The 27,468-nt window shown below is 61.1% G+C and overlaps 3 protein-coding genes across 4 annotated transcripts in view; 2 read left to right on the top strand and 1 right to left on the bottom strand.

The window, feature by feature from the left end:
• The first annotated feature begins 49 nt into the window (after positions 1 to 49).
• On the top strand, positions 50 to 11,839 carry AUP1 (AUP1 lipid droplet regulating VLDL assembly factor). Of its 2 annotated transcripts, XM_050895320.1 has the most exons (12): positions 50 to 124; positions 553 to 690; positions 1,233 to 1,383; positions 2,329 to 2,516; positions 2,604 to 2,676; positions 5,678 to 5,751; positions 6,651 to 6,717; positions 7,297 to 7,402; positions 7,742 to 7,888; positions 8,070 to 8,233; positions 8,443 to 8,531; positions 11,685 to 11,839. In XM_050895320.1, exons 1-12 carry the CDS (start codon positions 75 to 77, stop codon positions 11,731 to 11,733), a joined length of 1,296 nt encoding a protein of 431 aa, XP_050751277.1. In that variant the 5' UTR covers positions 50 to 74; the 3' UTR covers positions 11,734 to 11,839. The 2 variants fall into 2 exon arrangements, with proteins under 2 accessions (XP_050751277.1, XP_050751278.1); XM_050895321.1 differs by lacking the exon at positions 6,651 to 6,717 and having other exon boundaries at positions 5,678 to 5,746.
• A 330-nt stretch (positions 11,840 to 12,169) lies between these two features.
• On the top strand, positions 12,170 to 14,558 carry LOC127016001 (BCL2/adenovirus E1B 19 kDa protein-interacting protein 3-like). Its single transcript, XM_050896291.1, has 6 exons — positions 12,170 to 12,284; positions 12,970 to 13,096; positions 13,206 to 13,335; positions 13,420 to 13,514; positions 13,618 to 13,767; positions 14,114 to 14,558. The coding sequence occupies exons 1-6, from the start codon at positions 12,194 to 12,196 to the stop codon at positions 14,160 to 14,162; spliced, it is 642 nt and encodes a 213-aa protein (XP_050752248.1). The 5' UTR covers positions 12,170 to 12,193; the 3' UTR covers positions 14,163 to 14,558.
• A 1,083-nt stretch (positions 14,559 to 15,641) lies between these two features.
• LOC127015486 (dedicator of cytokinesis protein 2-like) overlaps positions 15,642 to 27,468 on the bottom strand; it is a gene marked incomplete at its 5' end in the record, with an annotated part of 57,484 nt that continues 45,657 nt past the window's right edge. The window contains 20 exons of the mRNA XM_050895460.1: positions 15,642 to 15,740; positions 15,810 to 15,943; positions 16,528 to 16,639; positions 17,012 to 17,162; positions 17,633 to 17,718; positions 18,074 to 18,211; positions 18,336 to 18,419; positions 18,564 to 18,740; positions 20,071 to 20,157; positions 20,413 to 20,497; positions 20,600 to 20,681; positions 20,867 to 21,008; positions 23,215 to 23,319; positions 23,468 to 23,557; positions 24,126 to 24,245; positions 24,323 to 24,413; positions 24,665 to 24,705; positions 25,017 to 25,173; positions 25,746 to 25,831; positions 27,207 to 27,355. Coding sequence (XP_050751417.1) covers positions 15,651 to 15,740; positions 15,810 to 15,943; positions 16,528 to 16,639; positions 17,012 to 17,162; positions 17,633 to 17,718; positions 18,074 to 18,211; positions 18,336 to 18,419; positions 18,564 to 18,740; positions 20,071 to 20,157; positions 20,413 to 20,497; positions 20,600 to 20,681; positions 20,867 to 21,008; positions 23,215 to 23,319; positions 23,468 to 23,557; positions 24,126 to 24,245; positions 24,323 to 24,413; positions 24,665 to 24,705; positions 25,017 to 25,173; positions 25,746 to 25,831; positions 27,207 to 27,355 — 2,207 coding nt within the window. The remainder of the gene's footprint in view (positions 15,741 to 15,809; positions 15,944 to 16,527; positions 16,640 to 17,011; positions 17,163 to 17,632; positions 17,719 to 18,073; positions 18,212 to 18,335; positions 18,420 to 18,563; positions 18,741 to 20,070; positions 20,158 to 20,412; positions 20,498 to 20,599; positions 20,682 to 20,866; positions 21,009 to 23,214; positions 23,320 to 23,467; positions 23,558 to 24,125; positions 24,246 to 24,322; positions 24,414 to 24,664; positions 24,706 to 25,016; positions 25,174 to 25,745; positions 25,832 to 27,206; positions 27,356 to 27,468) is intronic.

Raw genomic sequence — 27,468 nt, 5'->3', positions numbered from 1 at the left:
CGGGCCAGGCGGGCGGCCGCGGGGGAAGATGGCGGCGGGTGCGGGGCGGCCGTGAGGCGCCGGGTGCGGCGGGAATGGAGCCTCCTGCGGCCCCGGGCCCCGAGCGGCTCTTCGACTCGCACCGGTGAGAGCTGCAGCGGCCTGGGGGGCGCGCGTGGCCCTCTCCGTGTTTCGCGGGGGTGGGCCGCGGGCTCCTGGGGGAGGCCCGGGGGTTCGGGGTGTCCCGTGGGAGGCCCACGCAGGAAGCTGGGGTGTCCGGGGGGGGGAGGCCCCAGGGAGGTCTACTGGGGGAAGGAGTATCCCACGGGAGCTCCGTGGGGAAGGTCGGGGTGTCCCGTGGGGGCACCGGTGAGAGTCCAGGGTGTGCCCGGGAGGCCCGCGGGGAGGCCCGGGATGGGCTGGGTGTCTCGTTGGGGAGGCTCGGGAGGTTACACAGAGCGGTGGACGCAGGGTGGTCCTTGGGGAGGGCCCGGGCGGGCAGCTGGGGATCTGGTCATCCCTTATGCGTCCCAGCCATGCTCAGGCTGTCTGTGCTGCTCTTTGGCCCTACAGGTTTCCGACCGATGGGTTCCTGCTTCTGGCCCTGCTGCTCTATGCACCCGTGGGGCTCTGTCTGCTCGTCCTGCGCCTCTTCATTGGCGTACACGTCTTTCTGGTCAGCTGTGCCCTACCTGACAGCGTGCTGCGAAGGTGCGTGAGCCCGGCTCTCCCCAGGGCGCGGAGCTCCTCCTGTTGCCCGGGGTGGGGATGTGGTGTGCAGACACTGCTGTGGGGCAGCATGGGGCGGGAGGGCTGCCCTCACCCGTTTGGGGTCCTTAGCCATGGAGGCTTGGCTCATGCAGAGGTTTCCAGGGAGTTGTGCTTTCGGGACTCTTTGTCCCCAGGACCCATGAAAGTGCCTTCTCTGCCAAGACTAAAGCTGGCAAGTGCCTCTTGAGTGCTCAAGGACTGATCTGAAACACTTGGATCAGCTGGGTATCCTGCTCAGACATTCTGTGGTGGCTTGCTGCCCCATATTTCATGCTGCACTTATAGCTCTGCAGGCAGCCTTCAGCCTCAACTGCAGCCCCCCAACAATTCCTGTCCCAGACATCTGTCATGTCGTTTCCATTTTGTACCAGTGTCCTTTGTCAACTCACATGAATTCCCAGGTCTCTGTTCTGTTTGTTGGATGTGTAAGCCAGCAATGGCTCAGACTGCAGGACTTGAGGAAACCACTTTCCCCTCCCCAGGTTTATTGTACGTGTGATGTGCTCGGTGCTGGGCTTATTTGTGCGGCAAAGTGATCCCCGGCTTCGTGATGTCAATGTGAGGGTGTATATCGCCAACCACGTGACACAATTCGATCACAACGTCATCAACCTTCTGACCTCATGTAATACGGTGAGTAACTTGGAGCTGAGCATGGCAGGTCTGGAAGCACCTCTCTCCAAGAGAAGTGCCCGGAGAGCTCTTTCAGAATTTAGGTGTTGGCATGGTCTTCTTCAGTTCTTATTTATTAACCCAGGATTGCACAAGCCTTGATTTTTTTTTTCTGTGGTTCAGCATCACGCTCTTACGCTCTGCATAAAAAAATGAAACAGGGCAAGGATGAACAAGAAGTGTTACAGTGGGTATTGATTTTATTGAAAGAGAGCAGGCAAATCCTAACATCTGTATCTTTTTCTGGCCTTTTAAATAGGTGGTGTCAGAAGCAGGGTTGGTTGTGGGATTTTCCCACAGCATTGGGTGCCACTTCTGTGTGTGTGGACAGCCGGCTGCGCTGCAGAGGAGTGCTGAGGGGAGCTGCGTGGCAGGGCGGTGGTGCTCGGGTTATTCTACTGGGCTGGTGGTTGTGTAACTCCCCGTACCCTTATGGAATTCCCAATGTGTGGAGTTCCTGAATCAACAGGCTCCGAATGTGCCTGGGAGTGAGTTGGTTGGTCCTATATCCTGAACAGCAGTAGATTTGCTCCTTACCTGGAGAAAAGTAACTCTTGGAAGTTGCGTGTCCTTTGCGAAGCGTGTCAGGAACTACTAGAGAGAACATGGGGAGATACGGTTGTTGCCCAGGGCAGGGGGGGAGTTCGTTTCTCTGGCAGACAGGGTACAGTTTGAACTGAAGATTAGGAATCAAATTCCTAGGGAATTGGGGCCAGAGCAGTTACTGAAGCCTGGCAGTAACATGTTCTCTGCTACTAGTGCTTTTAGCCTGCAGGTTGCTCCCTCAGCCCCCAGAGGCATTTTTGCCAATAAGCAGGAACTTTGTCTCCCACTGTCACCTGGGAAAGTAGGCCTTGAGGGGAGGACAGGACGGCATTTTTCCTTCACTCTTGTTTTCCCTTGCAGCCTGCATTGAACGGTGCCCCTGGCTTCATCTGCTGGTCACGGGGATTCATGGAGCTGGGAGTAACAGGAAGCCGAGCAGAGCTGGTGGATTCCCTGAAGGTGTATTCGTCCCACAGAGGAAACCCACCACTGCTGCTCTTCCCGGAGGAGGCTGCCACCAACGGCCGGGCCGGCTTGCTCCGCTTCAGGTGCTTGGAAGGGGTATTCCTGCGGCGGGGCTGTCGTCACTTTGTTTTAGCTTTGGGGTCATTCACTGCTGAATTCTTCCTTTTCAGCTCTTGGCCGTTCTCAATCTTGGACGTGGTACAGCCAGTTGCCCTACAAGTTCAGAGGCCCTTGATCACTGTGGTGAGTCAGGGATGCAGGGCAAGGAGGAGCTGTGGAGGCGTGCGCTGTGTGAGGGTCTTGGCAATGCTGTTAATTCTGCTTCTGCTTTGAAGCCTGCGGGTAGCGCAGCCTGGCCTTGCGTCCTGTCACCCCAAGGACTAGCTTCTCAGTGCTCACACTGTTTTTTCAAGTGCCTTTCCCAGGGAACTACCGCTAAGTCAATACTCTTTTAGTTACACCGGCGATTTTGATAAATGTTTTAGTGGCTCAGCTGTCTAACAATCTGCCATCTGGCTTCCATGATCATAGCATCACTGTGTCTCATCTCCTCTTTGTGAGCTCCCTTCTTTTAAAGTGCTTTGAAAGAATAGCTCCAGCCACTGTGAGACTGGCTGACGTGCCAAAGGTTATGCAAGGCTCTCTAGAGTAGGTTCTTGAACTCATGTCTCCCAAATGCAGATGTGTAACATGATGCAACATTAGCTTCAGAAAAGTGGCAAAGTTCACGATGATAATACTAGTGCTGCTGAATAGATTGCAATAAAACTGTTCTCGGCTTATTTACAGAGTAAGATTTTGTTGAATTTCTTATTTCTTGATATGATTTATGGATCTACTTGATTAAAAGAGACTTACATTTTATATTTGTCCGACATTTTAGTTGATTCTCTATTGTCCATCTTTTTAAGGTAGTAGGGCACAATGGATGGATTTAAAGCCACTTACCAGCAGGTCACAAAACATCGCTGCCCATACTAAAACATCAGCATGCAGGTATTTTTAAAGTGAGATTCTGTTAGGGATTAATTCTTTGCCCAGTGCTATTTAGTGCTTTTATCAGCGCTGCAGATGACAGTATTGAGATCCCTGCTGGTAAACTTCAGGTTAGTGAATAATGAAGAGGCTAGGTTATTGATTTGTGATCCAGTGAACTACTGATAGCTGCCAGTGAACGGCTGTTACTTGTAAGTCTAATGTGGTCTATGGGTGCATAACAAGAGGAATATCTGGCAGGGTGAGGAACACAGTGTTAGCTGGATGTGTGCAACGATGAAAACTGCTAAAATACTATGCGAAGCTTTGGTAACCCCGCTGCCAAGAAAGTGGGGCAGTACTAGAGAGAGTTCAAGGAGGCCATAAGCATGATGCAGAATGCAGAGAGCACTTAAAGGCACTCAGCTTAATCAGCTTATCAGAGAAAAGGCAGAGAGGTTGTTGTGGATAGCTGCTTGCACGTTGGAGAAGAGGCTTAAGAGTGGAGAATTCTTATTTTTTTTCTGACAAAGCACACAGCAGCAGTCTTTGCAGGTGCTGAGACTAAATGTTGGTACTGCACCAGTTTTGGATTAAGATGCCGTTTTCTAACAGTGAGGATACTTTAAATTTTTGAATGACTACTCCAGAGAAGTGGGAGAGCTGTCCCGTTCTGGACTGTTTATAATGGGTATCTTATCGTTTTATGGTTTTGGCTCCTCTGAGAAGTTCTGTGAGATATGACAAGTTGTATATTTGTCTGTGCATCCTTTCCTTCATGAATGTTAGGGAGAACAGCATGCACATAACTGCAGATCTGTTTGAAGATACTGGTTATAGTCACTTCTTGGCTCAGATTTTTACCTTCAGAGGTCGAGCAGGACTTTTTGCCCTTCATGCACATTGGCTAAGTAAATCCTGGTGGATTTCTTACATAATTTTAAAGCATCACAAACTTCTGAGGACTGGAGATGCGATACTTTGAATGGTTCAATCAGTGCTTTACAGAAGGCTTTCTTAGACACTTATGTGATATATATCAGACGCTGGGCTGAGCAAACCACCAAATTTGGGTTTAAGAAAGAATTTTCTCCAGCTCCAATTGGCTGCAGCCTTGAAGAAGGGTGTTGTTCTGTGGCACACGGCAGCGTAACTGAAGTCTGGCTATTGGCATCACTGTAAGGCATTTGATTTTAGGTTTCTTAGATCTGTTTATCCAGGAGATGAGGCTTCTTTATGTTACCCTTGGTGGCTGTGGTTTCTGGGCTTTTCTCATTTATAGCACCTCTTTCCAGGCCATGGAATAAACCAGGCACGAGGCCTGTCTTGGAGCCATGCTGCTTTGGTCGAGGACTAAGTCAGATCTAAAAGAAGCCGAGGCAGCTACATTGCGAGCTGTAGATCTTGAGACGGTGTTCTCACCAGCTTGTGGAAAGTTTGCTCACTGCAGGATAAAAGTACCCAACTACAAAAATCCTAGGAACAACATCCATTCGATAGCAAATTCTTTAGTCATTGAAAAGTGTAGGTTGGGGGGAATCTCCGGAGGTCTTTAGTTCAGCTTTCTGCTCACAGTCAGACTGGCTTCTGAGTATGGTCCAGCTGCTCAGGGCTGTGTCCCGTTGAGAAGGATGGAGAGCCCACCGCTTCGGAGCTCCTGTTCCAGTGCTCTCTGCTGGCAGGCATCGCAGTACTTCGTAGGGAAAAGGTTATTTACTAATTTTTAGAAAAAGGAAGAAAGTAATAAATTACAGCTCACCTTTAATGATTTATCTTCAGAGAGAAGAGTTGTTTAAGACTTCACAGTGCAGCCTGTTTGGAAATGAAGAGATAAAGCTTACGGGAGTTGAGACATTACATGGGATGTTCCCATCAGAATGAGGGAAGATTGTTCATGATTCTAAGGAAGCGTTAGTAGGTCTTAAGGCATTTTCAGTTCTTTCTAAAGGCACAATCTAGTAGAGAATGTGGGGATATTGAGGGAAAATCTTGCTGTCCTAGTGGGAGGAAAAGATGACTTAGAGCAGTGAAAACTTTGACCCTCTTGCTCTGCCTGGTGAAGACTAATGAAGGTGAATCTGCCCTGGGGCTTGCCCTCGCTGTGCGCTGGGTTTGCCATTCCTTCTTTCGCGGTCCTCCACATCTCTCTGCCCGTGTATCTGTTACTTGCTGCCATGGCTTAGCTGTGTTCTGCCCGCCTGCTTCTCTGATGGAGACCTGACTAACTCGTGTTCTGTGGGCCGCGATCTCATTGTGCTCTCTTCCCCAGAGTGTGGCTGACTCCTCCTGGATTACAGAGCTGCTCTGGACCTTCTTTGTTCCCTTCACAGTTTATCAAGTAAGGTACTATCTCCCTCTCTCTTTCATTTGGGGCAGGGTTTAGGGTGGGCAGAGCTCCTGACATTTTTGCCGTTGTAAGAGGTCTTTTGGTATGCGCTAATGCGCACCCTCGTTGTGGTATCTCAGCATGGCTTTGTTCAGCATTATTTGGTCTATGCCAGGTCCAGCTTCTGGACCAGCTTCAACCAGCTTCTGAAGTGGAGAGGGCTCTTGGTTCCTGCGTTGAGTTTGTGAAGGAGAGGACTCTCTCAGGGCTTTTATGTCAAGTTTGCCAGATATATTTTTGAAGCTAGCTGCTCTGCTGTAATTCACCCCAGGGTTGCTCAGGTCCCATGGGTGACTCCCTGCAGGCAGCTCAGTCCTCCAGCGTCTGTCTCTTCCCTGCAATCCCTTGTGAGTTGCAGAGGTGGTTCAGACACCCGTCTAGGGCCCAGGTGAGCCCAGACTGGCTGAGTAGCTTTGACGGAATAAGGGTCCATAGGTGGTGGAAGGGGCTTGGAGTCAAATTTAGGGGTTGGGGTATTTCAGTAAAGAAAAGTCTTGTGCTGTAGCTTTCCCCAGCCGTATCTGGCTCGAGTCTTGCTGATCTGTTTTCTACTTCCATGTTAATGGCAGTGTCTCCTCATTTGGGGCCTTTCTGGGAACTTCATTAGGAGATACTTTGCATGTTACGCTTGAGTGCTAATAAAGATTCAATGAGCCAGTTTTGTCTTCTGAGCCGTGCCTTGCCCTTGATTTTGCAGGCTAGCGTTGAGGTTTGACGCTCGTCTTGTGGGGAGAGATTTGGGGTGAGCAGGGAGAGCTGAGGTGGGGATAGCACCATTGCACTATTGATCCCAGATGGGGCTGGCTCCTCCAGCAGCCCTTGAAGCAGTCAGCCCAGTGCTGTTGTCCCCATTCAGGTGGATGCCGTCTGTCCCCAGACGAGCTGAAGAACTGAGTGAGGATTTTGCGCTCCGAGTTCAGGAGGTAGGAGGATGACGTGGGAGAGGGATGTGTAGGACTGCTGCAATTTGGGATGGTCACAGAGGAGAGTGGGGTGCAAGCAGAGTTGCAAAGGGCATTTCTGGATGGGTGTATTTGTATGATGGGAACTCCGGCCCGTATTTATTGCCCCTTATAATTATTCAGTTTTTCCATAGCCTATTTGCTACCCCCCATTTATCCTTTCTGCCAGTTATCAAGGCTCTCCCCATCTAGTTCAAACCTTTCACTCCCTTTTCATAATACCACAAATCAAATAAAGCGATTTTTTCTCCACCTTTCCCTTATGTGCGGGGTACTTCATAGCTCCTGTACCAAAGATCTTGTATCTCCCTGTCAGCCTGTTTTGGCAGGATGATATTGCCTACTCCTGGTCCTTCATGTGCTCCATGCAACACTGAAATGCATCACTGAGGCCCTGGAGAAATCAGTTCCCAGTCCTCTTCCCCTCGCCGTGGCTCCATGCAGGCCTGTACATCTGATACACTCCCCTGCAAGATGGGAATGCCTGGGTCATACGTGTTGTGTGTCGTGTACATGTGACTCTTCTCTGCCTCTCTGCAGCTCTTGGCCACGGAGCTGGGTGTGGTATCCACACGGCTCACTGCAGCAGATAAAACTGAACACATGAAGAGGCTGAGACACACATCGCTTCTCCCCTTTGCCCCAGGTAGGTGTCCTGGGTAGGGTCCCGACTACGGAACTGCCACTTAGGCTTTGCCTTTGGGGAGGCCTCAGTCTGCTCTTGGTTACTCCTGCGTGGAGGGAGAGGAGAAGGCACGTTCAACATCGTCCTGGGGAGCAGGGGCTGCCTCTGTGCTCTAGGCTGGGGGTTGTAGCTAGCTGGCAGGGAGAGGACCACCACTCCTGAGTACAGACGTGATGGTTGTGTGCAGGAGGTCTGGCTTTCTTGTCGCGCCAGTTCATACTAAAGAAGTGGAGCTGCTGCAACTCCAAGGCCGTGCACCTTTAGGCCACCCTCTTGTGCCCACTGTTCTTCCTCTTGCAGCCTCAAGCCAGCCCCTGGCAGCCAGGCCCAGGATGCCTTCCAGCCTGACTGGTGTTGCTCCTGAGGATGTGCGGATCACGGCAATGGCGCAGCGGGTCAAGGAGGTGCTGCCTCATGTGCCTCTGGAGGTCATCAGGATAGACCTGGGTAAGCGATGCCTGGGGTATTACATTAAGCAGGGGTGCAGGGTCACCTTCCATGCCAAGTCTCTGTGATACCTGAAAGCAGAAACCTTGTCCCTGCTGCGCTGTGGAGCGCAGTGGCAGCAAGGATGCGAGTGTCCTGATGTAGCAGCTCCCTCTCTAACAGATCCTCTTTGTCCCTACAGCCCAAACCAACTGTGTGGATACCACCATTGCCAACTTGCTGGAGGGGAGAGTACCCTTCTTCCCTGAAAGTAAGGAGGCTGGTACTGACCTCCCTGCCCCGTCTACCTCCCAGGCTGCAGCTGCTTCTGGCATCCAGGGCTCCGTAGCTGTCCCTTTTTCCAAGGTACTTTTGGTGGTTGTGTGGTCTCCTCTGGTCTGATGGCTCGCAGCCAGAGCGTGATGGCCTGTGTTCAGAACTAGCCATGGTGTCAGGGGAACGAAGCGTTTTAAACTGGAGACCGAATTGGCATGCCGGGTCCTTGCAGAGCCACTAAGGAGGTCTCCTGGCTTTGTTTGACTGTCTCCTGGTGGCTCTTGTGCTTTCTGTTCCAGCCAGCTACAAAGCAATTCGCAAAGTCCCCCGTGGAGCGGCATCTGTCCTTGCAGGAGCGGAAACGAGCGTTGTACGACTATGCCAGGAGGTGAGAGTCCACCCACACCTCACCCTGTCAGTCCCAAAACCCCATCCCCAGCAGTACCTGGATATGCCCCAAGCAAGGGCCAGCCCTTGCTTTGCCTCGTGTCCTCCCGTTCCTCTCCTCTGGCCCAAGGCAGCGGGGCTCAGGCAGTGACCCATGGCTGAAGGAGGGAGGAGGCAGATGTTTGTCTGCTTCCCCTCTTCCAAGCATGCAGCCCCTTGTCATTCCTGGGAAGCGCTCTGTCTCCTGAATTGCCACTGGGCTTCTGGTTTTGGGGACTAGGTGGGATAGAAGCTGTTTGCCAGGAACGTGGCTGCTGAGGAATAGAGCTTAGCAAAAAAACCTCATTTGGTTCTTTGGTGCAATGGATTTGACTGATAGAAGTCATTGCGGGACTATAGATTTCTTTGAAATTAGTATTGATGCTATGGAACGCTCATTTTAGAAAGAAGCTTGCTGTTTGGCAACAGGGACAGGGCAATTAATCTTTCTCAGTGTAAGTGGAGGATTACAGAGAACAGGGAGCGAGTTTGACCTCTGCGCATGGTTTTGATGAGGCAAATATTGCAAGAAGTGTCCAGTTCTGGTGTCTGGGTCTTTTTTTAGAAAAGATGCAGAAAATTCAGAATGAGTTTGGAGGGGAAGTTAAGTCTGTTAAACTTAGTGTAAATGAGATGGCACACTGTATGTAATTCTGGGTGAAGGAACCAGGTTCTGAAAGGCTGTTTAATCTGGCAGAGAAAAGCAGAACAGTAACTAATGGTTAGAAGTTGTAGGCAGACAGACTTCACACAGGTAATGGGGTAGTTGTTTCTGAAAAGGAAATGAATTAATCAGTGGAATAAGCTTCCAGCAGAAATGATGGCTTCTCGGTGCCTGGGTGTTTCCCGGTGAGCCTGGCTGACTCCTTAGAAGATGCTGTAGAAGGTGGTAGAGATAACGGAGCGTTTGGCTCAGTCCGGAGTGGCAAGAGGCCTGCCTGCTGCCAGATCGGGTCTCCACTCTGTAGGGTCTTGCTGTGAAGGGGAGAACCCGTCTGGTGTCACGCTCGGGCGTTGCGCTGAGCTTTGCTCCAGAGCACTGCGGGGGAGTCAGGAGAAGGTTGTGGAGGCTCAGGGATCAGTTAAACCTTTGAGATCCTGTGGCTTTTTGACACTGCATCAGCTTCTCCCTACTATTGAAAGTAGGAAATTCCCATGGTTGGAAGTTGAAGCTAGGCAACCTCTAGTTTTGGCACCAAAAAGTGCCCATTTCTAAAGGGCTAGCCCTAGGTGACTCCGGGTAGCTCTTAGTCACCAAGAATTTAATTTCAACAGGTCCGTTTTTCTGAAAGATCATTTCAGTTTAGAGGAATTACATCTCAGAATAGTCCTATGGCATAGAGAATGTTAGACTCTGTCTTCAGAGCTGTCCCCCAGACCTTTTAACATGAGCACAGAGGTGGCTGAGGGCTCTTGCTGGATCCACTGGGCATGATCTGTTCAACAGCAAAGAAAAGGGGGTGGAAATCCTTTCTTGTGGATACCCCACCTGACTTTGTTGCTCTTCTGCACGCCGATCTTTTATGTCCCTTTTCTGAGGCTCTTCTAACTTCTGGCTATAGAGTAGTGATCTCTATACTTCTCTGAGAGGAAGGGATCCCAACGGGATTTGGAAAGACGATTGCGCTCCTCATCTTTCTTTACCCCAAAGAAGGCCCGCCCTTATTGTCCTAGGCTCGAGAGCAGGTACGTGTCTGTCTCAAGTTCTGCGTGGCAGCAGCAACCCCTGTCACCCAGCCATTTCAAGCTCAGAAAAGGTTCGCAGCTCAAGGCTTGCTGAACGTTTTATTTTCATTTAGCCCTCTGCCCAGGCTGATTCACAGTGAGGCGTGGCTGTTCTCGGGGGAGGATTTCGCTTTTTCAGCATGGTCTGTTCCCCAGCTGGCCGGTGTTTAATGGCAGCGCACGCAGGACGTGGCGGAAGCTGGGTGTCTGTCGGGTCAGGGTGGTGGTCGCAGGAGTCTGGTGGTCCTGCAGCGTCACCTCTCTGTTCTCCCAGGTGGAGTCTGTCTTTGGTCTGGCACCTTTTCCTGCCTCTGGGGCTTGGAGCGTTGTGTGTACGTTATCTCATCCAAACCGAGGTGTAAGGCTTAGCTTTCGTGGTCCCACACTTCGGGTCAGTTACAGCTTCTTACCAGCAGCCCTCACCGCTTCCCCTGTGCTTTTCAGCTTACCCAGGTGGAACCTTTTGGACGCAGGCCGGTACCGTGCCTGGGCTCGTTGAGCACCGAGTGGCTGGGGCTCTGCTGGCAGGGTGGTTCGAGAGAACCGTTGTGTCAGGAAACCTTGACTGGGAAAGCCCCGTCCCGAAAGCCAGGCAGCGAGCTGTTGGGGACCCAGAGCTGCTGCTGGCAGTCTCCAGCAGACTCCCGCGGCTCGGTCCGTGCTCGGTTAACGCTCTGTTGGGCTTGTCCCCAGCAGTGACTTTCCGTAGCCTCGTGGCTTTCCTGGAACAGCGTGCTCTGCCTGCCGGGCTCACCTGAGTTTTCTTAGACTGTAGATGAGCTTGGAAGGAAAGCGGGGTCTGATTCGAGCGAGCGTGCGGCCTGGGGAGCGTCCCGGCTCAGCCGCTGATGCCGGGCCTCCAGCTGCACACCTGGAGCACAGGCTGGGGTGGTGAGGGTCCCCTCAGCTGCCCGGCCCGGCCCTCTCAACCCCACCGGCCCTCCGGCCCTGGCCCTCTCAACCCCACCGGCCCCGGCCCCGGCCCGGCCCTCTCAACCCCACCGGCCCTCCGGCCCCGGCCCTCTCAACCCCGCCGGCCCCGGCCCGGCCCTCTCAACCCCGCCGGCCCTCCGGCCCCGGCCCTCTCAACCCCACCGGCCCCGGCCTGGCCCTCTCAACCCCGCCGGCCCTCCGGCCCCGGCCCTCTCAACCCCACCGGCCCCGGCCTGGCCCTCTCAACCCCGCCGGCCCTCCGGCCCCGGCGCTGCGGGGCTCTCTCCTCTCTGCCCACCCCCTCCCCGCTCTGGGCGATGGCTCAGACGGAGCTTCCCGGTCGGGTTTCCGGGAGGAGCGGTGGGGCTGGTCCCAGCCAGCTCCCTCCGGCGGCGGGGGGCCGGTGCCGGTGCCGGAGCCGGCCCCCGGCCGTGCCTGACGGCGCTTTCTCCCGCAGGAGGTTCGCCGAGAAGCACGGCGCGGCGCGGGCCGGCGGCAGCCCCTGAGCGGGCGCGGCGGGGCGGGACCGGAAGCGCCCGTGCCCTGCGCGGCCGGGCCGGGCCGGGGCCGCCCCCTGGCGGCGGAAATAAACGGCGGCAGCGTCTGGCGCGGCTCGGCTCTGCGGGCGCCGGGGAGGGGGGCGGGGCCACCGGGGCGGGGCGGGCGGGGCACCGGGCGGGGGCGGGGCCAGCCCGGCTCCGTGCGGATCCGCACGCGTCGCGACCGCCGCCCGCTCGCTCGCCGCACGTAGGCGCCGCTTAAAGGGGCAACGCGGCGGGCCCGGCGCCTCCTGTGCCGGCCGGGCTGCAGCCGGCGGCCGCGCCCCCGGGGCGGAGGTGGCGGCGAAACCTGCGGGGGCCCGGCCCCCGCCGGCGCTCCCGCCCAGGTGCGGAGAGCGCGGGCCCCATAGGTCGGAGCCGGTGCCCTTTTAAGACACGGGCTCCCGGTGCCGGCGGTTTTATTTACATGGGGGCTCGCGGGCGTCACGTGACTGGCAGAGCGGCGGGGGCTGAGCGCGGCTGCACCCGCGGGGCCATGGCGTGTGCCGGCGACGACGGTCCGTGGGGCGGCCGGGGCGCGGGTCAATGGGGTCCCGGGTGGGCTGGCGTGCACCGGGGTGTCGGGGTCAACGGGAGTCCCGGGGGGCCCGGGCGGGCTGGCGTGACCCGGGGGGTCTGGGTCAATGGGGGGCCCGGGGGTCCTGGGCGGGCTGACGTGCACGGGGGGGGGGGGGGCGGGTCTAGGTGAACGGGAGACCCGGGAGGGCTGACGTGCACCGGGGAGAGGGGGCAAGTCAGCGCGGAGCTCGGGTGGGTGTCCTGGGTGGGCTGACATGTCACCGGGGGTCCCGGGCGGGCTGGCGTGCACCAGGGGGGCTGGTTCCCTGGGGTCCTGGGCGGGCTGATGTGGACGGGGGCGGCGGATCAACGGGGGTCTTGGACAGGCGGGCTGATGTGCACCGTGGGGGCCGGGGCAGATGGGGGTGTCGGGGGAGCGGGGCACGCCGAGGAGCAGCCCTGGGCAGACAGAGGTGCGCGGGACGTCCCAGGTCAGAGACCGCACTCGCTGCTCCCGTGGTCCCTGGGCAGTGGTGCAGGATGCACTGCGGAGGGGTCCCGGACGGGGCGGGGGGGTTATCCAAGGAGGCCTCTTGGACGGAGTGGGGTGCGCTGGTGGGCCCGGGGCAGAGCGGGTGGGCAGCGCGGGGGCCAGGCTGGTGCTGGGCTGACAGCCCCCCCCAGGCTCCTGGGTGGAGCTGTGGTGTGGCCCAGCGTGCCCGGAGCCCGAGCCCTCGCGGTTCTCCTCCTGCCACGCCGACGTGGAGCGGATGCTCCTGGAGGCCCAGCTGGAGACGGAGAGCGGTGACGGGTGAGTGCTGAGGAGGAGCCCGGGCACCTGGAGTCCTGCCTGGCCAGGATGGGCGTCAGGGGGCCGAGGGGCGGTGCGGGCTTGGTGACCGAGGGGGTTATGTTTGCAGCGCCCTGCTCACGCTGGGCTCCCCGGCCTGGGATGACGACGGAGCCAGCCAGGCGAGCGAGCAGCCTGGGGAGGGCGAGCTGCTCCCTCCCCACAGCCAGCCCCAGCCGGGCTGCCCCCACCCCCGGCAGGTAAGGGAGCTGGCCCCCCGCGCTGCACCCCGTGGGCCATGCTGGCCGTGGCCCTGGCCTTACCTGCCCTACGCCTCCTTCTAGCGGGATGTGCCGGAGGAAGCCGAGCGGAGGGAGCGACGCCTGCCAGCATCCCTCGGCTGGGCCTGTGCCCGCCACCCCCAGCATCTGTCTCCAACGTAAGGCCCGTGTCCCCCACCAGCATGTCCTGCTGTCCCCGTACCCTCGTGCTGTGCTCTGCCACCTTCCCTCATGCCACCTTTAACCGTGCACTTTTCCCAGGGAGTTTGCCTTTGTGTGCTCCCCCCAGCCGGTGCTGTGGAGCCTGCAGGGAGGCGCAGTGGGGAGAAAGAAGAGACTTTTCAGTTCAGAGCTGCTGCTGCTCTTCATCCCCTCGCTGCTGCTCAGCCACGTGCTGACCCTGGGACTGGGGTGAGTTTCTGATGGCCCTGACCTGTGCTGTTGAGTGGCCTTGGCCAGAACCGACCCCTCGGGCGCAGGCAGGGTGAGCCCTGCGCTGCTGGGTGTCTGTGCAGCCTGGGGCTGTCCGGGGGCCTCTGGCTGCCCCGACCCAGGGGGCTGTCCCCATGTGAAGCGGGGGGGGGTGGGGGAACGCTCCTGGGTTTGGACTGCTCATCCTTGGGTGCTGTTCTGCACCACTTCTCCTAGCAGCCACGGTCGTCTCCTTGGCTGCTGCCCTCTCCCCTCGCTACCGGCTTGCTTAGGCCCAGCAGGCTGTCCCCGTGCGGGTGCCTTACAGTCGCTCTCTCCAATCCAGGATCTACATTGGGAAGCGGCTGGCAGCCTCCTCGGCAAACCCACTGTGAAGAGCTGGGCTGAGCGAGAGACGGGTGGCTCCACCGCCCCGCTCCTCCGCTCAGTGTGTGGAGGGAGCCCAGGCACCAGCGCAGCCCAGCTGCTCCCAGACTTCGTGTTTGTGGCACGAGGTGCCGTCTCCCCTCATCCCTTCTTTAGCCCCAGCCTAGGGAGCTGATCATACTCTCCCACGTAGACAGGAACCCACGGATGGCAGCTCCCTGCTGCAGGCAGCCCCTGCCCTCCCCATCCCTTGGTTACGGGTCCAGGTTCCTCCTCTGTAACACAAGACTGTAAATAGGACTCCTGAGCCTGCAACACTACGTGTGAATAAACAGCCCTGTGCCAGCTCGGGAGGCAGAGCAGCGTGCCGGCAGTCACTGCACCAGACCCGGCACAGCCCGGCCAGGGGAGAGCGAGCGTGCTCCCCGGCGGCATCGGGTTCCCGTGGGCTTTCCCTGCTGCGGGGCTCCAGGCTGCAGGAGGGCGAGTCCTTGCTCTTTGAGGAGCTGGGGCACAGTGCCGGGGTGGTGCCTGGCTGTGGAAGGGCCCCTGGTTGGGCTGTGCGTGAGCAGGGATGAGTGCTGGGCCTCATACAGGGTTTTCAGCCCCACTGCAGGGTGCCCGGCTGATGTGTTAGTCCTTTATTAGTCGGCTGTGGCCGTGGCCTGCTGCAGCAGCGAGGCAGGGACTGGAGCCCAGCGCGGCTGGCCGAGGCAGCAGCACCAGCCTGGCACAGGCAGCGCTGCAAAGCCAGATGCTGGCAGGAGAGCTGGCACTGCAAAGCACGATGCTGCCCAGGCCCACTCGCGGAGCTGGCTGGCTCCCGTGCAGTCACAGTGCCTGGGCCAGAAGCATTTGTCCCGGCGCTGCAGGATGGGGTGGGCGGCCGAGGGACAGGAGCTGCCCCCGGGGTGGAGAGCAGGAGGGGAGGGAAGAGCTCAGCACGTGCTGGCGGGGAGCTTGCTGGTTTCCCTGCGTGTGGCGTGGTCCACGGGCAGTTCAGGGTGGAGGCAGGAAAGTCTTCGGTGCAGTGTGGTCGCACGGCTGGAGGGGCCGCGTGGGTGGGAGCTCAGCACAGCCCTGCGCTGGAGAGATGTCCTGGCACAGGCTGGCGCGTAACTGCTTCACCTCAGCGGGAAGGCGAGCCCGGCCCGAGGGCTGATGCGGAGCACTGGGGTGGGGAAGGGTCCGGCGGGCAGGTGGGTCCCAGCCCTGGGGGGCACCTGGAGGGTGGCAATGGGCAGACCTGGCAGGACACGGGAGGGCGGTGCCCTGTGCCACCCTGGGTACCGGGGCGCCCAGGGAGTCTCGTGGCTGTGCGGGATGGTTCTGGTGTAAATACTGCAAGAGAGGTGGGCGAGGGGTGGTCCAGCAGGCGAGGATCAAGCAGGGCCGTTCGTCCAGCAACCAGCCGGGAGCCCGGGCACCGCAGGCTTTTCCATCCCCTGGGCAGGGGTGGCCGTGAGCGGACGGTGCAGCTGCGGGACGGCACCGGGTCAGAGCTGTGACACTCGCTTGGACTTCGGTGGCGGAGGCGGCGGTGACTTCAGCCCTTTATTTCCATCCGCTGTCGGCGATGTGGATGCCTGCAAGCAGAGAGGGCAGTTACCAGGGGTGGGGGGCGGCGGGGGCCAGGGGCCTGGGTGAGGTGGTACCTTCCCTCCGGTTGTGGCATCGCTCTGCTCCAGGAATGTCTCGTACACCGTGGGGCTGATCTTGCGGGGCAGCGGCGGGACCTTGCTGGCACTCTTCACGCGGCCGCCGAAGCCGGTGGGAGACAGGGACAGCCCTGCGCAGGCAGGGGAGGTGGGCTGGGCAGAACGTCTAGCCTGGGCGGCCCATCGGGGTGCCTTGGGCTGTCGGGTGCCCTGGGCTGCCAGAGCCACCTCTCCTGCCTGCAGGAGCGTGATGGCCCTGGGCAGAGGGGCTGGGGGTGGCGTGGGGTGCGAGCCCAGCCAGGAGAGGAGGGGCTGGGTCCCACTGGGAGCTGATCTCGGCACCGAGACCCAGCAGCACAAGGTCCAGGATCGACGACCGGCAGCTCCACGGGGAGCGTTTGGTGGGGGACACATGAGCCGTGTCGGATCTGCCTGTGCTTTTGGTGCCAAGTGCTCCCTCCCTGCTCCCGGCTGCAGGACGTGCCGGCACCATTGTGGGGATGGGGCGAGGGGGTGAGGGTGCCTGTGCTGGGGTGCAGAGCTGGGGGTGCTGGTACCTGCACTGCTGGGGTGGGGCACAGCCCTGCTCGTGGAGACAAGGGCTGGATGCTACTTGGGGCTGTAGGAGCTAAGGAAGGTGCCCCCCCCAGCCATGCCAGGGGTGAGGGGCAGGGCTGGGAAGGCACCCCAAGCTGGCAGCCGTGGTGGGGGGTACCTGCAGTGCTGGGCTGAGCACCAGCGGTGTCTCGGCTTGGCGGGGGCTGTTTCCTGTCAGAGCTGCCCAGGCTGCTCTCGCTCATGTGCCAGGAGAGTCTCCGCTTCTCGTCCTGGGGCGCAGAGGAGAGGCTCAGTGCCTCAGGGGGGCCAGGCTGCATCGCAGCACCCGCAACCCTGGGAACGCAGGAGCCTCTGGCAGGGTGCGATGCTCCCCAGCACCCTGCCCGCAGCCCAAAGGCAGCCCCTGCCCACAGCCCTGGGTCTCCAGCCTTGTGCCCCACCAGCCTCTGCTCCTGCCCTCCCTGCCGTCAGCCAGCTGCGCCCTGCAGCAGGGGCTGCCACCAGCCCTGCAAGGGGTCCCGTCTGTGCTGGGGCCTGGTGCTGTCGGCTGGGCAGGGGCTCCGGGTGCAGCAGGATGCCTGGGGGAGTGGAATCAGGGCCCCGGGGAGAAGGGGAGGCACCAGGGCTGTGCTGGGCATCACCTTGGGCTCTGGCAGCTCTGAGATGGACTGGCGCAGGTCCTGCCGCCGGTACCCGAAGAAGGTGCTGGAGCGGTTCTCCTTGCGCTCGTTCCTGCGGTCCTCGCTCTCGGAGGTGCGAGGGGCAGGCTTTGGGGTCGGGGGTGTCTCCGTGCTGTGGAGCAACTGGCTGGTGAGGGGCAGGCGGGTGGCAGGGGGAATGGGGAGCAGGGCTACGCCATGGGCCGGCTGGACCATGGCCAGGAGTGGCCACCCTCAGCCAGGCACCAGCACCATCTCCGGCAGAGCTCAGCAGTGGATGCTTAGGGGGGACAAATCAGCAAGGCAAGCATGGATGTCTCAGGTGACAGCGGTGTCCAGGTGAGCCTGGGGACTGCACATGGGGTGTCTCTGCTCCATGTCCCGCCACGGGGACAGGGCCACCATGGTGGCATGGCATGATGGACCCTTGAGATGCAGCTCGGCATAAAGGGAAGCTGGGAGGGCAGTGGGCTGGGGAGGTGGGAGAGAAGCGTCTGGGGCGGAGGAGAGTGATGATGGCTCAGCGGTGCAGGGCCAGCGGGGAGGGGTGAGGGCGGTGAGAGGGGGTGGCTCGGGGCCAGCGCTCCCCACCACAGCACTTGCCTGTCTCCAGCATGGCTCAGCCGGTCCCAGTCGGGTCCCCAGACCATGGATCGGGGTCGTCCACTCCGCCGGTCCTCGAAGCAGACCTGAGAGCACAGGGAGCCTGAGAGAGCGCCAGGAGAGATGAGAGTGCAGAGCCTCCCCTCTCCTTCCCTTGGTTCAGCCAGGGCCAGCAGTGCCCTCTCTGCCCAGTCCTGGTTTTGTGCCGGTACCAGCCACCCCACAGCAGTGCTGTCCCCCCCCACCCAGGGCAGGCAGGGACCCCAAGGTCTCCCACGCACAGTGCCCCTCACCCTGTTGCTGCTGCAGCTGCGGCCCCATCAAGCTGTTCCCTGCTGCCCCAGATCTGCATTGGCTTGTCCAGTGTCATCCCGCGGGTGCCACGCACCACCCATGCAGCCCCGGCTGTGCCTGCACCGTGCTCACCACCCTGGCACTCACCATCTCCCGCACCCCATACTGGCTCTCCACCTTGGCCCGCAGCTGCACGAAGCACTGCTCCATGCGCTCGTGGAAGGGCCGCAGGTCCTCCGTCACCTTCCGCCCGTGGATCCGGATCCCCTCTGCCAGCAGCGGGGTCTGCGGGAGAACGGGGACGGGTCCGCCTGGGCTTGTGGGGCTCCCCTGGGACAGGGACACTGGGCACTTGGTGCCCCAGGGCAGCTGTCCCCTCCTGCTGCCGGAGGGATGCTGTGGGCTGTACCTGCCAGGCGATCAGGTCCTTCAGCTTCTCGATGTTCCCCTCGTCCTCAGGGTGCTCCTGCAGGTAGGACTCCTGGAAAAAGGCCTGCAACGACCCGCTCTCAGTCCCGCTGACAGGCTGGCTCAGCTCTGCGCAGGCAGGGGATGGAGCGAAGCAGTGCCAGTGCCTGCAGTCACCAGCCCCGAGAGTGCCTGCGCCGGCCCCGGCACAGCACCCACATGTCCTCACCGTCTCATACTTGGCGAAGCCACCCATCACAGCAGGGTCCACGATGCCATTGAGCAGCATGGAGAGCGGGTTGACAGGCAGGCTGGGGTCATTCTGGTGCCGGTTGATCTCGCTCATAATTTTCTCATTCGTTTTCATCATGGTCTCAATGGCGTTTTCCAGGGGGGAGATGATGGTCTGTACCCAGGGAGGGAGGGAAGGAAGGTCAGCAGCCGGCTGACCCAGCGATCTGCCCATCCTGGTTAGGGCTGCCAGGGTGGTCTCTCCCCAGCCCCGCAGGAGGGACGCCCCGGGATTGCACATCTCACCCCACAAAGCCCCTCGGGCCCCTGGCGCCGGCTGCCTGGAGCTGAGCCGAGGGCTCATGAGGGAAGCACTGGAAGTGCTGGTCCCCGGCTCCGAGCACAGGCTGCCGGCAGGGTTAGTCCTGCAGGCAGGAGGCTGCAGGCCAGGTGACGGACGTGTGGCAGCAGTGAGCTTATGGGAAACCCGGGTAAACGTCATCGCTGGGGGGAGGCAGCTGTGCAACAGCAGCGCGCACAGCCCGAGCACCGCAGCAGACACATGCGTGTGTGGCAGCACTCATGCAGCTGTACAGTCCCTGCGCTCTGCAGCACAGCTGTCCTGCAAGAGCCCAGCTAGGGCATTTCACATGTCTTTGTTGCTGCAGCACCTGAAACACCCTGGACTTTGGCCAAGCACCTCCCTCTGACAGAGGCGCAAAACCCACGCGTGGAGCTGTTGTCAGCAGCGCCAGAAGCAGCAGCGGTCTGCTGAAACTACTCCAGTGCCTCCGCTGCTCCCCGCACGTGGTCTCCTGCTTCCTGTCCCAGTGGGTGAGCCACACAAACCAGTGCCTGTCACTGGGTTGATGCTATTGGCACCGGCCGACAGAGGCTGTCGGTGCCCTGAGTGCCGGGGGGTCTCTGTGCCCAGTGTCAGCAGAGAAACCCTTCCCCGTGGCCTGGGGACATGGCCTGGGACAGCGTTCCCATGTGGCACTGGCCCGAGATCAGCCCTGTGGCTGGGGCAGTGGGGGCCAAGGCGATACCAAAGGGGGGTTATCCCCCACTGCTCGGCAGGGGTGGTAGCCGGGCTCTGTGCTCGCAGAGGGAAGGGGGCCGTGCTCGCACCCCGCTCTGCAGGCGGAGGGTGCACGTGGGAGCTGGGTCCGCTCTGCTTGCAGGCGCTGCCCTGGGCCACGCACCCGAGGGACCACAGGGGCACGGGAGCGAGCTGGGAGTGGCGGGGTTTGGGGGCTTGAGCGCTGGGTGGGCTGGATCGGGTTTGCACTGAGAGCAGAGCCTGATGGGGTGCAGGGACCGGGGCAGGGGCTCGGCCGGGGCACCAGGCAGGACACACTCCCCGCACCCTGGCTTGAGCTGCTTGAGCTTGGGAAGCCTGGAAGGGGCTGGGGGCAGCGCGCCCACCTGGATCTGGGGCTTGTGATGCTGCTCAGGGAAGGGATGCCCTGGGAGGGCCCCGCTCCCCCACTCCCCCTCCTCACCGTGGTGGTGGAGGTCACCACGAACCAGCGCAGGATGCCAGGCAGGGGGTAGGCTGTCACGAAGGTCGTCCGCTCGATCCACATGGTCTGCGGGGAGGGCAGCAGTCATCCTGCTGTCCTCCCCAGCACCCTGGGACACCCCTGGCTGCCCCGTGGGGTGGGGGGGGCTCCCACCTCCCCTTCCCATGGGCATGGGACCACCACCTTCCCCATCTTGAGACTGGGGGACCCCCTGTCTCTCCTGCATCCCCCTTCCTCTGGACACCTAGCTCCTCACAGGGCCCCCCCAGCTCTCCCCGTCCCTCCCAGCTGGGGGGCCCGGCAGCCCCCGCCAGCACTCACTGCAAATTCATTGTCTGGATCTTTTGGGCCTTTCTTGAAGGGTCGCGAGTAGCTGAACTTCTGGACGTGGTTGGCTTTATAGAAACTGCAGGGGAGGGAAGAGGCAGAGCATGGGAGAGGTCCCCCTGTTGCGTCCCCTCCCACGCGGAGCAGAGCGGCTGCACCCCGTCCGCGCCGGGGCACTCACTTGGTGATCTGCTCCGGAATGCTCCGGTCCTTGAACCGGACCTTGGCTTCCTCCACCGGCTGCACGGTGAAACACTGGATATCTGCGGGAGTGAAGGAGCCACGGGCGTGCACCGCAGGGGACGGGGGCTGCGGGGGAGAGGGGCCCCAGGGCCCAGAGGGGGAGAGCCACAGGGGTGCGTGGGGAGGTGCTGCGGGACCCACACGGGGAGCGATGGCACAGGGAACGAGCCGCCCTCCCAGCCCGGTCCCCACACTCGGAGGATACACTGGCCCGGCGAGCCGGTGATGTCCTGGCTGGGTGGAGACGTGCTCTTCAGCTTCTCGGCGTTGGGGAAGGGGCTCAGCAGCCGCATCTCAAAGTCCTCCCGGCGCTCGTACTCCTTGCCCCGGTAAATGAAGACCTTGTTCTGCGGGGTAGGAAGATGGCAGCCCGTCCCAGCACACTGCGGAGCGGGGCTGGGGAGCCCTCGGTCTCACGCTCCAGCTGCGGTGAGCCCCGGTGTGTTAGGGGTGCAGGCGCTGACGAGGCTGGGCCCTTAGCTGAGTGGGAGACCCCCCCTCTCGAAAAAAATATTTCCCCAAACCCAGCAACTGGAGCAAAAAGGAATTAAAGGGCAGGCTGGCTCGAGCAGCCAGGGCTCTGCAGCAAAACTCTTGGCTAGGCACGCAGCGACCAGAGTCTGCAGTTGGTGGATACAGAAACCCACCCAGGAGACAGCAAGGAGCCCGTGAAACCCACTGTGACCTCTGTGAAAATGATGCCGCCCTCGCTGTGGCCGTAACAGCGTGGTAGGAAAATAAGGACGAACGCTTTGGATGGAAGAAGCCCACCAAGCATGCCAACTTATATCTGAGTGGGTTAAAAACCTAAGGAATGTAACAGGAGTGGATGGGGGTGAAACACTTTGCTCTCGTCCAGAAAGATGAGCCCTGCCCTCACGGGTGGACGCCAGGAGCCTGTTTGCCAGCACAGGAAAAGGGAGAGGTGCTGAGCATGCCCCTGCCTACAGCACTGCCCTGCAGGGACGGGGAGAGGGTCAGCGGGGAGAGGGTCGGCAGGGAGAGGGTCGGCGGGGAGAGGGTCGGCGGGGAGAGGGTCGGCAGGGCTCCCGCAGTGACCCCAGAGGTACCTGAATGCGTTCATAAAGAACACAGTTAGCACAGACCCATCTCTGCACCGCAGTGACGATACAACACACGTCTGTCTCTGCAGCCCAGATACAACACAGTGCAGACGCAGGTATCGGTGCATGGCAATCATGAAACAGCACAGGTACAGCCACGCACCAGGGATGGAGCAGATCCCGCCTCACCACAGGCCACAGGGACAGCCCGGCAGAGATGCAACATCCCTGTGCGCCAAGGACACAGTCCAGGAGACCCCTCGTTGTGTGTCACAGAGAACCGCAACTTTCCATGCCTTACTTTTCTTCCCTAAGTTTGTCTCCAACTGTTTGTAAATAGGGACCATAACCCCCGGCGTCGCTAGAGTGAAGCTGCTGGTTTCATTTGACAGTTGCCAACCCCTTCCAGCAAGCAGGGATGGAGGTGGCAGGCATGGAGGCGAGCACTGAGCACCTCCGGGCATGGAGCACAGGGGGGGTGCCTGCCGACAAAGTCAAACCTCTCTGGACCTGGCACCATCCATGCCAGAGGGCTGCAGGCATGGCCAGGCGCCTGCGGGCAGGGGCACGGAGAGGAGCTTTGGGACGGAGCCTGCCCTGACACACCACTTGTCCTTGGAGGGGGCTCAATGGGACGAGCTGCTGCCTTAGGGGCAGAGCGCGTGGCACATGATGGGAAGAGGAGCGTCCTCCCCAGGAGCCGGATGGCACCCTGGGGCCATGGTTGCGCCTGCTGCCCAGCTGGCACATGGCCTGGGCAGAATTGGCAGCGCACCCAAATGAGAGCTGCCAACGTGCGACATTTCAGTAGTTCATTCATAAGAAGGAGGCAGAGCTGGGGGGATCCACGGCACGCATGACCCTCCCTGCCGCTGGAGCATGGGCCGAGAGCTGGAGGGGCAGCGCTGGAGCCACCGCTCCGCCGGCACTCCCGGAGGGTTCCCGAGAAGGTAACGGGAATCTGGAGGAGCAGTGGCTCCTCACCTGCCGCTGCGGCCGTGGCTTCTCACTTCGTGCTTTTCACCTGTGGCCAAGATCCTGTCCTGACCCTTGCAAATCCCTGTCTCAAAAGCAGCGTGCCCGAACAGCCTGGCCTCGCAGACCCTGTGCTGCACCCCACAGCGAGCCGGGGCCAGGCTGCCTCCCAGCAGGCGCCCAGCTCCCCACTGTGCCCCATTCGCCCTGTCCCTGGGGACACCCGCATCCCGGCAGGCAGGGACCCCACGTGCTGCCAGACCTCCTCCAGTTCTCCCAGTTGGGGATAGACTGGCCGGAGCACTCGGCCCTGGGGACCCAGTCGTCCCCACCACCCTGGTGAGGGGCCCCATCCCTAGGGAGTGGGGACACTGCCAGGGCTCGGCTCACGGGGTGCCACCCTGAGATGGCCGTGGCCATGAGGCTTGGCCTGGGCGCCGGCGCTGGTCCGGGCAGGTGTAGTGTGCCGGCTGCTGGCACAGCGCTGGCCTCGGGGCAACCGGGAGCTGCTTACCCGGAGGAAGGTGGGGAAGCCTTGCCCATAGTAGCCCACAGCGAAGTAGTCCGGGCTGGGCCGCAGCACCTTCAGGATCTTCTCGTAGAACTTGGCTTCCCGCTGCTGCAGGGGAAGAGGGGCAGGAGGGGGGACGGGATGGGGCCCTGCCATGGGACAGGAGCCCTGCAGACCCCCTGTCCCTCCCCACGGCTCGTGACGCCCCAGCCTGCCCTGCCGGCAGCCACCCCCCCCAGCCCGGCCGGGCACTCACCAGGATGTCACTCAGCATTTCATAGTCGAAGACTTCGCTCTCGTACTGCTCTGCCAGCTCCTTGCAGATGTGGATGGCTTCCTCCCACATCTGCAGAAGACGGGGTCAGGGCAGGGGCCCCATGGTGTGGGGTGAGCTGGGGCGGGGGGGCACTGGGGGCTTCCAGAGGAGACCAACCCCATCTGCGGGGGCATGCGCACCCTTGCTCCTCAGGGAGGAGGGCAGGGCTCTCCCCGTGCGGGCTGGTGGTCCGGCTGGGCGCTGGTGGGCAGCAGCAGGACTTGGCTTTCTGCTGCATCCAGCACCTGAGCCCCCCAGCCCAGCAAGCCCCTCTCCTGGGGTGTCCCAGCTGCCGGCCCCCAGGCAGTACAAGGGCTAGGGGCTGAGGCTGGGATGGGATGGGATGGGATGGGACGGGATGGGATGAGGGACAGCTGTGGCAGCTGGGCAGCTGTGGGGTGAACCGTCCAGCCCGGGCTCGCTGCAGGGCAGCTCCAGCCCCACCACAGCAGCGGGCAGGGTGGGTGGGCCGTGCTGAGGCTGGGGGCTCGGAGCAGGAGGCAGCGGTGGCTGGGGAGCTGGGCTTGCCCTGGGACAGCCCAGCTCCCGCCGGTAGGGCAGCGCGAGGGGGGCTGCAGGGGCGCACGGCCGTGCTCACCTTGCCCTGGTCGAAGTAGTCGATGATCTGGTTGTAGAGAGCCTCCTTCAGCTGGCGCTGGGTGTGCAGGCTGGGGCTGTGCAAGCCCTGCATGGGGGCTGTGTTCGCCTCGTCCGACCACTGTGCAGAGGCAGCGGGAGCCCATCACGCCAAGCCCCTGCAGTCCCCCCACGTCCCCACAGCCCCCCGTGCCCCACCTTGAGGAGCCGGGCGTGCAGCAGCAGGGTGTAGGCTCCCTCCGTGTAGTTCTCATAGCTGACATGCAAGTCCTTCAGCTTGTACAGGTACCTGGGAGCGAGGGTACCGTGTGCGGGGCACGACGGCCAGCGTGGCTCAGGGTCCGGCCCATGGTCCCCCAATGGGGCGGCGTCCCCCACGGGCAGCTGGGTGGGGGGCAGAGCCCCCGGCACCCTGCCCGTCAGCCACCCTGCCATCCCCATCCCACGTGCCTGGGGCCAGGGCAGCGGGGGCAGAGGAAGCTCGGGCCCCTGGGATCCCTCACCCCGGGGTGATGTCAGTCTCCCCAGGGCCGTGCTCACCTGATGTACATGGCCTGGCGGTCGATCTCCTTGTAGAAGTTCTGGGGAAGAGCAGACAAGGCTGTTTGAGTGGCCCCAGGAGGGGGCACATGCCGCAGCCCTCCATGCTCCCATGCCTTGCTCTGGGTCATGGTGCTGCCGGGACCCTCCCCACACAGGAACTGGGCTGCCCTCGGCAGCGGGGAGCCGCACGGTGCCTCCCAGCAAGCACTTCTTGGGGGACACTGGGTCTGGCACTGTGTGCACCCCATCTCTGCTGTGCCAGGGGCACCACAGCCCCTGGGGGACCTGGGGGGACACGGGGCTGAGCTCTGCTGGCCCGGGGAGCTGGAGGCATGGGGCAGGTGCCCACCAGGAGGTTGACGGTGCAGCTCATGCTGTAGGTTTTGTTCTCATCATTCATAACAGCCCGGTAGTCGAGGAGCCGCTCCAGGAGCCCAGTCACCAGCGCGACGAAGTTCTCCCCGAGCTTGGCCAGCTCTGGGTGTCTCCGGCAGCAGCTAAGCAGGCTGGGGAGGAGAGGAGGTCACGGGTCTCACTGCATGCTCAGCTCCACAACGCTCCCACCGCTGCCCCAGCTCAGCTCCCCCGAGGTGGAGGGAGTTGGGGGGGCAGGTCCCTCCAAGAAGGGACAAAAAGCAACAGCTGGTCTGCAGCGAGACAGAGCAAGCCCCATGCTAACCCCTACCAGGCACGTCAGGGATGGGGGAGAGACCTGACAGCTCCATCCACCCTGCACACGAATCTGTGATGGGCACCACGGGCCAGGAGCAAAACCTGGGCAGGGCAGGGCATCACCTGGGGCAGGGCAGGGGTAATTCCTGGGGCAGGGGCATTGCCGGGCAGGCAGGGCAGCAGGGCAGGCTGGCCGGGGCAGCAGCGGTGTGTAAGGGGCACATGATGCTGCTCAGGCAGCAGCCTTCCTCCTCTCAGGTCCCGCTCCCCTGAGAGGCATGCTCTGGGGCAGAGCACAGCGTGAGGAGGAGCGGAATGGCAGAGATTCAGCTGGGGCAGGAGGATGGTAGACAGCAAAGGGTCGCGCCCTGGAGAGAAGGTTGCGGGGATGTCACTGCACACTCACATGCTCTCAAAAAGCTGCTTGTACTGCTCATCTCCCCGGCCGCCCTCCACCTCGCTATCCAGCTTGCGCAGGATCTCATCCTCAAACTGCAGAGACGTGCATGAGCGTGGCCGAGGAGCTGGGGATGTGCTGAGCTTGGCCCCAGGCTGCTGCGGCTGCAGCCCCCCGGGACGTGGGGCCGCAGCGCTGGGACAGGAGGGGCTGTGGGAGCTGGAGCCAGCTTGGGCCCCCAGACAGCCCCCAGGCTCGGCTGCTGCAGCCCCTTCCTCCAGGACTGCCCAGCACAGACGGGTCCCTGTCCCCCGTCCCGGGCCGTACTGCTCCCTGGTGCGGATGGGTTCCTGCTCTGCCCTGGCACAGACAGGGCCCCATCCTGCTCTCTGGGTCCCTGACTTGCTCCCCAGTCCCTGTCCCGCTCCTGTGCTGGTCTCATTGCCGTCCCCCAGTAGCCTGGGTCCGGCTGACCCCAGGGGTCTCTGGGCAGTGCCCTGTGTCCCCTAAAGCCACAGCCCTCCGTGCCGGGGGTGGCAGGGCTGTGCCTGCCTGCAGCCCCCCATCTCCCAGCTGATGCTCAGCCTTCAGGTCCATGGGGTTTGTGCTCCGGCTGCAGCCGATGGATCCAAAAGCCGGAGGATCCTGCACATGCACGATATGAGATGGGGGGGCCTGGAACAGACATCTGATTGCCGGTACCCCTTGGTACCCCTTGCCTGCACACTGGGTCCCTCTGGGGTCTGCACATCCCAAACTCAGAGGTCATTGTGCCCCTGGGCCAGGGGCATTGCCATGGTCAGCTCCTGAGCCACAGAGCCCCTGTGCCGCGACAGCTTGGGGACATCGCCTGAGAAGGCCTCAGGTCCTCTGAGCCCAGCTGTACCCACACCGCTCCTCCAACGCAGCTCTCCTGTGGCTGCAGACCCGGGTGCGAGCAAGGGGCTGGGGAAGGGGCTGCAGCAGGACCCGCGTCACCTGCGGCTCCAAGGGCAGTCCCGCCCCTCTCCTCCCATGGGACACCCCAACAGGGGGAAAGGCTTCCAGCTCGGATGAGACAAATGCTACCTAATCAAAAACTGGAAGAGCCTTTTGCACGGAGAAAACTCACAGCAACGAGGGAAGACAAGTGGAAATGCAGGGGTTTATGCAGACCTCCACCCTCCCACTGTGTTCTTGTTTCCAGGCAGTGCCGGGAGCAGCTGAGTGGGTGACGTCTGACCTGTCCCTGCTCATCCCTGGGAAATCCTCTGTGTCACCCAGCAGCTCTCCCTGCTCCTCATGTCCCCGCCAGCTCCCTCGTCCCTGTCCCTCGTCCCTCCCTCCTGCAGCCCCACATCCCAGGATGAGAGAGGGGAGGCTGAGCATCGCCTCCACCCACCCCGAAAGGGACGGTCCAGCCCGGGTGAGGAGCAGGACCTGGCCGCATTGGCCTCCGGCCACGGCCCAGCCACAGCCCTGGGCACTCACCCGGCTGAAGCTCTCGGTCAACTGGTACTCGCAGAGCATCATGTCGAAGAAGATGGGGATGGTGGACTTGCGCAGCTCCAGCTCCGGCACGAGTGTCATCTCCAGGATGGGGCCCACCATACCCGGGATGAACTCGATCTTGTGATGGCCTGGGGAGGGTAGGGAAGGCTGGGGGGCCTGGGCTCCTGCAGCCTGCCCCGTGGCCTGGGGCCCCGTAGCTGCGAACAGGCAGCAATGTGTGGAAGAGGAGGGGGAGTGGTGC

Source organism: Gymnogyps californianus, chromosome 4, assembly GCF_018139145.2.
Source record: "Gymnogyps californianus isolate 813 chromosome 4, ASM1813914v2, whole genome shotgun sequence".
NCBI lineage: Eukaryota > Metazoa > Chordata > Aves > Accipitriformes > Cathartidae > Gymnogyps > Gymnogyps californianus.
The sequence above is the reverse complement of the archived record's forward strand: the minus strand, read 5'-3'. Positions and strand labels throughout refer to the sequence as shown.

What these genes read in the sequence shown, in the direction of transcription:
- AUP1 (XM_050895320.1), top strand. Translation starts at nt 75, where the DNA reads ATGGAGCCTCCTGCGGCCCCGGGCCCCGAGCGGCTCTTCGACTCGCAC. An exon ending in CCTGACAGCGTGCTGCGAAG is followed by an intron (nt 691 to 1,232) that starts GTGCGTGAGCCC and finishes TCCCCTCCCCAG; the next exon opens with GTTTATTGTACGTGTGATGT. An exon ending in TTCTGACCTCATGTAATACG is followed by an intron (nt 1,384 to 2,328) that starts GTGAGTAACTTG and finishes TTTCCCTTGCAG; the next exon opens with CCTGCATTGAACGGTGCCCC.
- LOC127016001 (XM_050896291.1), top strand. Translation starts at nt 12,194, where the DNA reads ATGGGGGCTCGCGGGCGTCACGTGACTGGCAGAGCGGCGGGGGCTGAG. An exon ending in GAGACGGAGAGCGGTGACGG is followed by an intron (nt 13,097 to 13,205) that starts GTGAGTGCTGAG and finishes TTATGTTTGCAG; the next exon opens with CGCCCTGCTCACGCTGGGCT. An exon ending in GCTGCCCCCACCCCCGGCAG is followed by an intron (nt 13,336 to 13,419) that starts GTAAGGGAGCTG and finishes GCCTCCTTCTAG; the next exon opens with CGGGATGTGCCGGAGGAAGC.